General features: G+C 44.3%; 1 protein-coding gene across 1 annotated transcript in view; it reads left to right on the top strand.

The window, feature by feature from the left end:
- cfdp1 (craniofacial development protein 1) overlaps positions 1–12,243 on the top strand; it is a 27,830-nt gene extending 15,587 nt beyond the window's left edge. The window contains exons 6-7 of the mRNA XM_030766475.1: positions 5,912–6,070; positions 11,881–12,243. Of these exons, the coding sequence (XP_030622335.1) occupies positions 5,912–6,070; positions 11,881–11,971 (250 nt within the window). The 3' untranslated portion in view covers positions 11,972–12,243. The remainder of the gene's footprint in view (positions 1–5,911; positions 6,071–11,880) is intronic.
- The last annotated feature ends 64 nt before the right edge of the window (positions 12,244–12,307 follow it).

The following is a 12,307-nucleotide window of genomic DNA, read 5'->3' as shown; positions in this document are numbered from 1 at the left end:
TCGGTTGTCAGTGTGAAATGAGTCACTTTTGCGAGCCGGTCGGTAATGTTCTGTCTGACATCAGTGTACATTTCTGGCACTGCTTCTCTTGCAAAGTAGTTGCAACTGGTGTCTTGGGTCAATGGTTTTTAGCAGCTTTTTAAATCCTTCTTGTTCCACTGTTGCAACATAGACCATATCTTTAGCATATGTGGTAGGCCACCGCCTTAATTATATCGCGCCACTCGCCACTTTTCTTTCATAAGGCGCACCACGGGTAAATGAAGCTTGAGATGATCTTTGTTTCGGGGCGGAGGACATTTCGGGCTTCGAAGGCTTCACAGCTGGTGTTGCAGCAGCAGCACGAAGTTTAACACACTCTTCATACTGTAGTTTATGGCACTGTTGTAAATGGTGGAGGAGATTCGAAGTGCTTCCACTTTTGGATGCAACCGGTTTATGGCATTCTGTACAGATGGCATGGTTTTGCTGCTCATCCCATCTTTTAAATCCAAACCGTCTCCAAATAATTGAACCATTGTTTTTCTATTTACTAACCAGGTCTTCTTCGGCGTTGTGGACCAGAGCCCGACCGATATAGGATTTTTCAGACCGATACCGATCTTGATATTTGATTATTTAGAAATCCGATAATGATAATATTCTTTTTTTTCTCAGAAACGCATAACATAAACAAAGATTTTCCCAAACCTTTGTTATGTGTAGTTATGTAAGAGTCCTCACCAAGATAACATGACACAACAGTTTAAAAATAAACAAAGGTACAACAAAATATATTACATTTTTTGATAAGTAATGCAGTAAACTGATACAGTGAGCTACAGTAAACGCTGCTGTTGAATGCATCTACATGACTGTAGTCATGTTATATCGGGGATTTGCTACTTTGGGATTTCACACTACATGTTTGAAAGAGAAACAAGGTAACTTTGTGTGTCTACCAAGCCATGTTAGATACTTGTTCAGCTCCCATTTATTTGCATGTCTCTGCTTTAATAATTTTCAGTTCACCGACAGTACCTATAGACATGCGAGTCGCAGATATATTTACCATTGCCTCATTTAGGCAGAATAAGTTAAACGCTGCAGCTTAATCGCTCATTAACGTCAGCAGTCTTCCACTGAGAAACACAGCGTTCGCTTGCTTTGTCGGTAACCTAATTTAGCAATGGACAGCGTTATAAGTTGCTGTAAACGATGTTGCCAGAGAACATTTTTAGAAGGGACGAGGGAGAAATGACAGGACCGTTGTTTTTTTACTTGCTATAACTACTACGCTGTTTTCTAAATAAACTTACATTAGTTGAGTGGTGTAGACTACTCTGTTGACAAACTTGATTGTAACATTAAATGTAATTTTGATGTTAGACTGATTGTACTGGCTTTCACCTTACTGCACCAAAATCAGGCATGGCCGACATGAATGTCATACCATGGGTGAAGGATCCATCCTCCATCTCTTTTTTTTAATTGTCATTTATCGGCCGTTATAAATGCCTATACCAATTTATCTGCAATTAGCTCATATCGGCTGATAATATCGGCACGCCGATTTATCAGTCAGGCTCTATTGTGGACAAGCGCTGTGTCTCCCTCAATGTTGCCGGAGAACTTGTGATTGAGTGGGGCCGGGTTTGCGTGCAGACGCAGAGGGAGAGTGGGGCCGGGTTTACGTGCAGACGCAGAGGGAGAATGGGGGCGGGTTTGTGTGCAGACGCAGAGGGAGAGTGGGGTCGGGCTTGTGTGCAGACGCAGAGGGAGAATGGGGGCGGGTTTACGTGCAGACGCAGAGGGAGAGTGGGGGCCGGGTTTACGTGCAGACGCAGAGGGAGAATGGGGGCGGGTTTGTGTGCAGACGCAGAGGGAGAGTGGGGTCGGGCTTGTGTGCAGACGCAGAGGGAGAATGGGGGCGGGTTTACGTGCAGACGCAGAGGGAGAGTGGGGGCGGGTTTGCGTGCAGACGCAGAGGGAGAGTGGGGTCGGGCTTGTGTGCAGACGCAGAGGGAGAGTGGGGGCGGGTTTGTGTGCAGACGCAGAGGGAGAATGGGGGCGGGTTTACGTGCAGACGCAGAGGGAGAGTGGGGTCGGGCTTGTGTGCAGACGCAGAGGGAGAGTGGGGTCGGGCTTGTGTGCAGACGCAGAGGGAGAATGGGGGCGGGTTTGCGTGCAGACGCAGAGGGAGAGTGGGGTCGGGCTTGTGTGCAGACGCAGAGGGAGAATGGGGGCGGGTTTACGTGCAGACGCAGAGGGAGAGTGGGGGCGGGTTTGCGTGCAGACGCAGAGGGAGAGTGGGGTCGGGCTTGTGTGCAGACGCAGAGGGAGAGTGGGGGCGGGTTTGTGTGCAGACGCAGAGGGAGAATGGGGGCGGGTTTGCGTGCAGATGCAGAGGGAGAGTGGGGTCGGGCTTGTGTGCAGACGCAGATGGAGAGTGGGGTCGGGCTTGCGTGATAAGTGTGAGAAAGGAAAGATGCAAACACTGACACGGCTTTTTGGAGGAAATGGGTTATCTAACGCAACATCAAGCTATAGCGACATAAACGGTATTGTCTCATTCTATATCTTTTTTGAAAATATATAAACATAACTTAAGTCGATATACCGCCCAGCCCTATGCAGGAGCACAGTGACAGAGCCTCCTTCCTGTAGACTCATAGTGTGAGCAGACTCCTGATCCCACCCTAAGTCAATGCATCTGACTCACTCACTGGCACGCATTCCTGCTCCTTCATTAGCACAGTCAGGTGTGTGTAAGCATAGGGTGTTAGCAAAAGCCTGCACTCTATGGCTCCAGTGCTCTAAGGTTGCCTAATCATGTTTGTGTGTGTCTGTGTGTGTGTAGGCCTGTGTTTGTCATCAACATTCCATGATAGAATCATGGCCTGGATTTGTCTACATAATGTTCATATTTCATAGTCTACCTATGTTACAATTTTAGGCTTTATGGTACTTGTGACTGCATGTGTGTTAAAGTGTGCGTGCGTGCGTGCACACTCATGCTTGTATGCATGAACATGTCAGAGGCAGGCCATGCAGCCTTGGGCGTGGGTTGTGCCTATACCCCAGGTTGGGTGCAGTAACCTTGGTGTCGTGCGCCGAGTGTTCACTCCCCTGTAACTGTGGTGAAGTCTGGCTGTGTGCCCAGCTCTCTCCTTCACACTCACCACTTCATACTGGCAGACTGGATTGACTCTCAGTTGAGGCCTGATTGTGTATTGATCCCCTGTCAGAAAAGGTTTAAGCTTGGATTCCATTGGAGTGTGTGTGTGTGTGTGTGTGTGTGTATTTGTGTTTGGTGTGTGTGTGTATTTGTGTTTGTGTGTGTGTGTGTGTATTTGTGTTTGTGTGTGTGTGTGTGTGTGTGTGTGTGTGTGTGTAAGTGTGTGTGTGTGTGTGTGTGTGCATGTGTGCATGTGTGCGTGCGCTCATGCCTGTGCCTGTGAGTGTGCATGTGTGATTGTCCATAGAAATTCTGTTTACTAAGCTGTATCATTGTCCCTCTTTCTCTATCTCTTTATTTTTTCTGTAAAAGAGAAAAGGATGAAGAGGGATTATACTGTCCATATTTATGTGACCATGTTCACCTGAGTTCAGTTGGCGCATTAAATCATCTATCACCTGATCAACCACAGAGCAAACCACTATGAAAATAATTACATTAGCGAATAAAGTCATTACAAGTCAGGTACATAACCAATCGACTTTTTTTTTTAATTCAAAGTTTCCAAACCATTTTGATAGAGTGGGGTTCAGTTTAGAAAAAGAGAAATGACTTTTCTACTCTAGTACCAAGGATGATCAATGGCTCTCTATTAAGACGTATAAGTCTGTAATCAATCATTTGGAGCTATACTTTAGACTCAATATTTCTAGAAAGTTCTCTTGGTTGAGTGGAGCTTTTAAACACGGTTCATCCCACTGGGTCAAATGAGGTTTGATAGAATCAGGCATTCTCTTGTCAGACCTGAGCCAAGACAGCCCACCACTACACCTCTCTGATCCTTCACTTTTTTAGTTCTTTTCGAATTTATTTATTTTTATTTTCTTGCAGTAGAACATGAGAGTTCCTTCATCATGTGGATTCTACATGTGATATGCTTCTATGCCTCCAGATGCTTTCATGAGAAAAGCCATATTTAAATTGCACAGCTGATTGTGTATTCATAGATTTTTCTCCTGCTGTATGTATGTATGTGTGTGTGTGTATGTACGTGTATGTGTGGGTGTGTATGTGTATATTTGTGTATGTGTGTGTGTGTTGTGATGTTTAGTCCATCATGGCTCTTGCTACTGTGGGAAAGAAGCTCTACTGTTACAGCTGGCAGAAAGCAGTCTGTGTAACCATGGGTTTTATGGGACATGTTTAAATATGCAGGGGTGTATGTGTGTGTGTGTGTGTATGTGTGTCCTCTGAGTTTCTTTAAGACAGATAGGACTTCACTCTTTGCTCTTTCTGGATTTGGACTGGCATTGTTCCTTCTTCCTGAAGGGCATTTGAAGAAACTTACAAAAAAACAAGCCCTCTCAAAATCTTTTTGCTTATAAAAATGTCCCCCCCACCATCTCGCTCTCTCTTCTCCCTCTCTCTTCTCTCTCTCTTCTCTCTCTCTCTCTCTCTCTCTCTTTCTCTCTCTCTCTCTCTCTCTCTCTCCCTCTCCTTCTCTTTCTTTGCCTCCTGTTCATTTCTCTTTGAATGGTGTTGACAGCCTCAGCACAGATGGCAAATTCATTCTGTCACTCTGAGTTTAGCCTTGTTTCTCTTCAAAACACAGTCTAGCTCTTCTTTCTTTCTTTTTTTCTTTCTTTCTTTCTCTCTTCATAAGAGTTGCTGTTTCTGTTTGTTGTTCATCCTGTACCTCTGTTATGTCTGTGTATGCATGTGTGTGTGTGTGTGTGTGTGTCTGTGTGTGTTTATTTCTGTGTGTGACTATTTTAGCTAAACTGGTGTGAGATGTTCTAAGCTGTTGAGTGCAGAAGAGGTCCTCTGACAAAGCTATCCGAAGGTGTGCAGTGTGTGTGCCTCTTGTAAACAGTGGGATGTTGTGTGGTCTTTTGATCTGAGGCCCAGTGGCTTTTTGGTACGTTTCCCTTTTCCTCTCTGTCCACAAAGTTATTTAGTCTTAGCACTTTTATTCTCCAGTATGCCAAAACACCATCCCTACTAATAAATACACACACACACACACATACACACACACACACACTCACACACACCCCCACCCAAAAAAATAAAACAGGGAGGTATCAGGGATCATTTTAGTGCTGTTCCCCTTGACAGAAGCTTTCGTATGACTCACCTGAGCGTGAAACTGTTTGTCCTTGGACCCCCGACACCCACTAGTGCACCCCATTGTCTGATTGGTCCAACCCCGAACACATGTCCTTTCCCCTACACCCCAAGTAACCCCTCCTCCCTTCCCTTTAGGTCTCCTGTGTGAGTAGGAGGCCCTGGTAGTCTGATGTCTTCAGCAATTTCATCGCACAGATCGTTAAACATTTCATCATAGCAGCCATCTGAAACCTCTGTGTCAAGATGACTTCTGTATTATTCAAAACGAACACAGTCAGGCATTTCCTCCAGTGTGGAGGACTGAAGGCGAAAGATGGAAACAACCACAGCAGACTTTTAAGCTCTATAACCTCTGCTTGGATCTTTTTCCGCTTGTTTTGGACATGGTTCTTAGCTACCATTTTCTTCACACTCCTGCCTTTCCTGGCTTGGACACTGCAGTATAAATTTTCCACAAAATTGTCATATTGCACATGATGTTTTTCTCATTTTCTAACATTCCACCAAAAATATGAGTGAAGTTTCTCTTCAGTTACTTTAAAATCTTGTTTTCTGGTCCCATCAGTCAGTAGCTTAAAGTGTTCAGTTGTAATCCTAATCCTCCTGTGCGTCTCACCCTGGTAGTGTGAAGAGGCCAGGCGGGATGAGTGGCATTCTGAGCCAGATCGGTGTCAAGAAGCAGAAGATGAGCACTCTGGAAAAATCCCGACTGGACTGGGACGCCTTTAAAACTGAGGAGGGTATAGAAGATGAGCTGGCCATCTTCAACAGGGGTAAAGGAGGGTAAGTCTCACCATCAGCAGGGCATCTGTGCCAGTGTTGGTGCATCTACATCTACATCTACATCTACGCCTTTGGAACATGCTCATTGATGGAGAGGGCAACCTGTGATGTGCATGGAAGTGTTTGCTGCATTTGAGGTCAAAGCTTGTATTGATTTCTGTCAAAACTTAACATTCCACTGGGTCCTGTGTAAGGTTTCATATCAACTCTGTCCAATCACTGTTTTGGTCTCCTGGCTGATGCTTGGTGTCTAGGCCCTTCCATACTGACCTTAGGTTGTTTTTAATGATGTCTGTGTAGCCTAAGGGAGTTTTCCAGGCATGCTCACTAGACATTTCAGGCCGGGGGGGTGGGTGGTGGGGTTCTGTAATGCTGCTTTGTGGCAGCATCTGCAATGTGCTATACAACAGAGTCCAGTAGCACACTGTTACTGTGAAATAAACAAATAAATAGCAGGAGTTCCTAAAGGAGAACTGGTCTTTAGCCCAGGCCCGGTTTGCACTGCCTTGCATTGTAAGTTGATTGGGCTTGATTCCTTAAGTCTCTGTAGTCTACTTTAGGCTTAGTACCCAATGCTGTCTTTTAACCTTGCCTCATGACCCAGACTGGTTCTGATTCTGGTTTTACCGTGCTGTTTCTGTCAGTACCAGCAGTACTCAGCACTCCCAAACACTCCCAAAGTTTTTACATACCCAGAAGTGAGTGTGGCATTGTTCTGTCTTCCACCTGTTTAAATTCAGCCAGTCGGCTTGTCTCGCTGCCTCCGTTCAGGGCTTTCTCCTTGGCTGTCAGCTGGCCAATGCAGTGACATTATTCTTTGCTAAAGGTTACTGGTGAACAGATGAATAATTGAAGAGCTGTCTAGCTGCTAAGTAATGACCAGCTGTGAGAAACTGATCCTGGATCAGCAGTAACCGTTCAGGATGCTGCAGTGCCTTGGAAGACCGATTGGACCGGGAGTAGACTAACAGCGCTTACTCTTAAAAGGTTTATCTTAGGGCTTGACATGTATGGGCTGGGTTTGAGCGTCGGGAGAAGTGAAGCAACAGAATGTTAAGCTGCTCCGCACAAAATGGATGAACAAACCGGAACTTTCTAGAAAGAGGGGATGCTGGTGACAAGGGTGAGGAGTGACCATTGAGAGTTTATTCAGATGGTGCTTCAAATGTTTGGATGCATATTTTGGTAACTGAAAGTAGGATGCATTTTAAGCTCTGTAAAGGTGCATTTGTCAAATAATGGGACACCAAAAATCTCTGTGAAATTCCATGTGGCAGTGGTTGGGAAAAAAAAGAAAAATACTCAATGAGATTAGTAGCTGCACAGGAAAAATGAGCTGACTTGGATTCTCTGACAGGAAAATGCTCAAGGGAGCAGCGTGAATCCCAGTTCCATGTTTCTCACGGTTCACGCAGAAAGTTTAATCGAAAGAAAATTCAACACATTGAGTTCCAGTGTCTGAACTGGGCATTTTTCCTCTTTCTCAATGGAGACCATTGTAGAACAGAACAGAGATGACCATAACCTTAATTATGAGCGGTTTGTGTGTGTTATGGATTCATAAGGATCTTATTTATGGACTAGGAATATCTAGTGTCTGTAACACAAAATTTGCAAGTGGTTTTATCTTGAAGGGTCTTAGCCTGAGGAGATATATGGTCAGGATTCATAAGGTTTTGGGGTGGTGGCAGTTCCTGTGTTGTGACTGGTCGTTGGGCACAGGTCTAAAAGTGTCATTTCCTGTGGTGGAATCAGGGGAAGTGTGAGTGTGTGTTAGTCTGTAATTGAACAGGGTGGATTGGTTCATAGCAAAGTCTCTCTCTGAAATGACATGTTTTCTATACCATTTCGAAAACCATATCTTAGACTGCACACACACACAAACACACACGCACACACATGCACACACTCTCTGACAGTCAGAAAAGTGTGGTGTTTGGTGTGTTAGTTTTCTCCTTTCTCTATCCATGCAGTGTTGTGTAATGTGTGTGAATGTGTCTTCAGCAGAGAAAGGTGCTTACATACGACCCTGAACACTGGAGGATTTTAGATAATGAACACAGCCTGACCTTGTGTGTGTGTGTGTGAGTGGGTGCGTGTGAGAGTGTGTGAGGATGTGGGGGTCATTGACTTGCCAATTATAAACGTTTGGGCAAGCACTAGCTCTTATGGGCTGAGTGTTCCATGCTCTCCTCAGTCACCCACACGCACATACACACGCACACGCACACACACAAATACATACCTGCATACACTTCAATCACAGTGATAAAAATACATGTTCATCTCATCTGTGGTTTTACAGCCCACTCGCACTGAAAACAATAGTTCTGCATCCCTGAGCAGCAATACCACAGAAAAGCACAATGTGTTACTTCTGAATAGTTACGGAACTAACATAGGCCAGACATTTCAGAGTGCAGTGGAAATGTATGTCACAGGATAGATACAATCTCTATAACGAGGTACACTCACATGCCCACAGGAAGTCAGTCACCGTGTTTTGATACGGCTGATGCAAATTTAATCTTGTGACGAAGGTTTGGAATAAACGGTCTAAGAGATTTCTCTCAGTTTTCCCTTTATCCCTCACACATATCTAATGAGTGTAGTTAATGTGTATTAATCAGTGTACTTAGAATGTTTTCAGAGACTCTGTCTTAAAGGGGAACCGCACTTTAATATAATTTCATCATTCTTTACCTGTAAGTTAATGAAACAAGTTATTGAGCTTTAGTCATGCTACTACAAACTCTGAGACTGAAATGTTGTCTAATGGATTCATCCTGAATGCTTTTTTAGGCTAATGTCAAGGATTTTGCTATACTTCAAATAATCATTCATTTTATTTTGTGGGCAGCTTTCAGGAGATTAAGGGTCATGCTACAGAGAAAATAATTATAGAAAAGCATTAAACAGAACAAACAGATAAGAAAAAAATACTTGGAAGAAAGCGTTGCATTATTCCCATGGCTGAAACGTTGACCGATGCGAGTTTTCATGTTTTTAGGATGCTGTTTGGTTTAATATAAAGTATTACAATCTGCAGGCAGTACAAAGACCTTTACAGGTTTAAATGCATTTTTATCATGGCTTTAGTAAATCCCCAAATTTGATTGGTCCAGAGGCTTGTGATTAAATCTTGATAAAACACATGACATACACATTATAATGTACATCTTTGAAGTAGCTACTCTCTTAACCACACATTCACAGTTTAATACCAATTCATACTCCCCTCAGAATCACTGTCCCCCGTACAGGGTGCTTAGATGATGAGATACCAGGCGATACATAAAAATCATAAAAATTGTACTCTATGTTACATTTGTTAGTAATAGACAGTCATCTGTTTACACGGTCAAGGTGCAAGTTGAGTATATTACATTACTTTGGGTGAAGTTTCCTCTGTGCTGCAACACTTCTTTTCTCATTACCCATGTTGCCCTGCAGTGTGGTTGTGCTCTCTCTCTCTCTCTCTCTCTCTCTCTCTCTCTCTCTCTCTCTCTCTCTCTCTCTCTCTCTCTCTCTGTCTCTCAGTGTGTGAGGGTTGAATGGCACTGTGGGTTTTGAGGTCTGCTCAGTGACAGTCATATTGATGGTATTATATGCAGATGCTGTCTTACCCTTTCTATTCTGTTCTCCCTGCTGTGAGCAAAAATCCCTTCACAGTCATCACAAAGCTCTTTCACTGAATGAACTGCAGCCTTATGCAAAGAATCAACATGTCTGGCAGCTTGAAAATATCCACAGGTAGGATAGACTCCCCTCTTAAATGCATAAGCTGCAATAAGCGTTGACCATGAATAAGACGTGCTTGTTTCAGATCAGATCTAGACTTTGTTTTGAAAGAAATCCGATAAGCGGGCTGGCACCCGACTCTAAGTCCGTCACAGCGCCACGTTCACCATGCTTTGGATAAAATAATTTGGTCTGACGACTCCTCTCCTATGATTCGTTTGCATTTTAATTGCCTTGACCTTCTCGTTTATGCTAATTTATTGATTTGTGCGGGGTGTAGATTGCTGAGATCTCTTGGGCTGATAACTACAGCTGGTCCCCTGTCTCCTGTCTCAGTGGTTCACTCCATTCACACATACACAGACTCGTATTGCTTTTGTTCTCTTCCTTTCCTCTTGGGTTTTTTTTTTTTCTTTTTTAAAGCCCTTCTCCAGTACCAGCGTGCCCTCTGTGTGTATGACCAGGTCACCATAGTTACCCAGCCCACTGTGGCCATGTGTGGTCGGTGTGTGTGCACTCTGCGAGATGGCATCCCCCTGGGGTGGCAGACCTTGTTTTTGTGATGTGTAAGACTCCCAAGATGCACTTGGGCATACTAGGTTGGGAAGGGGGGAAGGGGCGGGGGGGTGTGTATCTTTTCCTCAGGGGATGATGATCTAGAATGACATCATCTTTGCATGCCGAGACCAGTCGTGCTTAAATTCTTGTATTTAACTCCTTCAGTACCGTATGTGAAGATAGTCTTTTTTTTTTTTTTTTTTTTTTAATAACCGAGATCACCAGTACTGATTGATGAAGTAAGACACTTGCTCTGGGTCGGTTTCAGACTGTATTGTTGAAGAGTAAATCTAAATTAAAAACCCAAGATTGAAGGGGTTTTAAAAATAAAGTTCCTCTAACAGACTAAATTGCTGCCTGTTGACTCCGTTTTTCCATATTTTTGTCTTCTTGGGAGAGATGTGGTTTAGCAGGAGGGTGTGGAGGGTCCTGGTCTGGGAGAGAGGGTGTAACAAATTCAATGTGATGGACTAGACCACACGGAAGACCCACAGCCCTCTTTAGCTGCATTTTTTAGGGTTCCAGACAGCTCCTGTACAGGCTACATTGGGGCCTGGATGCAAGCTTCCAGGGCAGAGTTCCCACAAAGAAACCCTGGCTTTTAGACCCAGGTAAAGGTTCTCCCTCCACCCCACCCCCCTCCCCCATCTCTCTCTCTGCCTCTCAAGGGGATTTGGCCAAGTTTCTTCCCTGACTGACAGAGAAATTAGAAGACAGCAAATGGTGGATGAATGATGGGGTTGTGGATGTCCTTGAATGTAGGGTTGGTTAACTCAAATCCTGAGCTCTTTTCTTTAGCTCCATTGTAATAATCGGGGAAGTATGAAGCTTACACGTTCATTTGGGCTCAGGAGTGCTGCCTTAAGCTCCTGTGACCTTCAAGGATGACCTATACTGTAGGTTATCAGTTAAAACAGAAGGCATTCAGTGTCATCTCCGTCTTGAATGCTTCTCCCTCTTCTGTATTGTGAACATCTGTTTCCAAAGCTCTGGAGATGTATGCACGCTAGCTAGCTCACAGCTGTTCTCCGTAGCAGTCAACCTGGGCCTTGCATAACATGTCTCTCAGCTGCTATTTCCCTCAGTCCCAAGACTACAGGAGCAGGACACGCTAATATACAGTTTTGGACAGCAGGGAAACTGCAGAATCTAATGTCATTTTGAGATATGGTGGGCTATAAGTGACTAAATAGACTATATAGCATACCCACGCAAAGCTGAGAGACACTAGACACAATCCATATGGTGAGAATACTATACACGTTACATAACTGTTCTCTCTTTTTTTGGTGTCTGTGTGTATGCGTCTGTGCTTGTGAGAGTGTGTACGGGTAAGGTGGCAGAATTGCTGGGGTGGGGGGTGTTAGCCTGCAGCCATCTGTCTAGATTCTGCATATATGTCCGTTAGGCTCCTGGTGCAGTGATACCAGATTGCTCTGGGTGTTGTTCTGTGGCAGTATTACATATGCAATGTCCCATGTAAAACCAATGTTTATTGTTTTCCCTTACAGGTATGTGGAGAGAAAGAACTTTCTAGAACGAGTGGATCAACGGCGGTTTGAGCAGGAGAAAACCGCACGGCTCAGCAACATGAAACGATGACAGGAGAGGGGACATGCCTGCTTATACACGCTTCACGCTGTTTTCCTTGCTCAGTAATGCAACCGTTTAACTCCTGACCTGTGTCAGATCTTTGGAAGACCCTGATGATAGATGAGTAGAGTTCAGTCCAGTGTCTGTAAGGAGCACAGTTGACCAGATGAGACTTGGACTCATAGCCTCCATACATTTTTCTGTTTTCTGCATATTCCATACATATCAAAACATCACCTGTCCTTCAAGGCAAAAAAAGAGAAGGAATTCATCGATTTTTGTCCCCCCCCCCCCCCCCCCAAGACTCGGAAAGGGTACCATGTTGTGGATAGCAGTGTCTGTATA

The sequence above is a fragment of the Chanos chanos genome, chromosome 2 (assembly GCF_902362185.1).
Source record: "Chanos chanos chromosome 2, fChaCha1.1, whole genome shotgun sequence".
Lineage (NCBI taxonomy): Eukaryota > Metazoa > Chordata > Actinopteri > Gonorynchiformes > Chanidae > Chanos > Chanos chanos.
The sequence above is the reverse complement of the archived record's forward strand: the minus strand, read 5'-3'. Positions and strand labels throughout refer to the sequence as shown.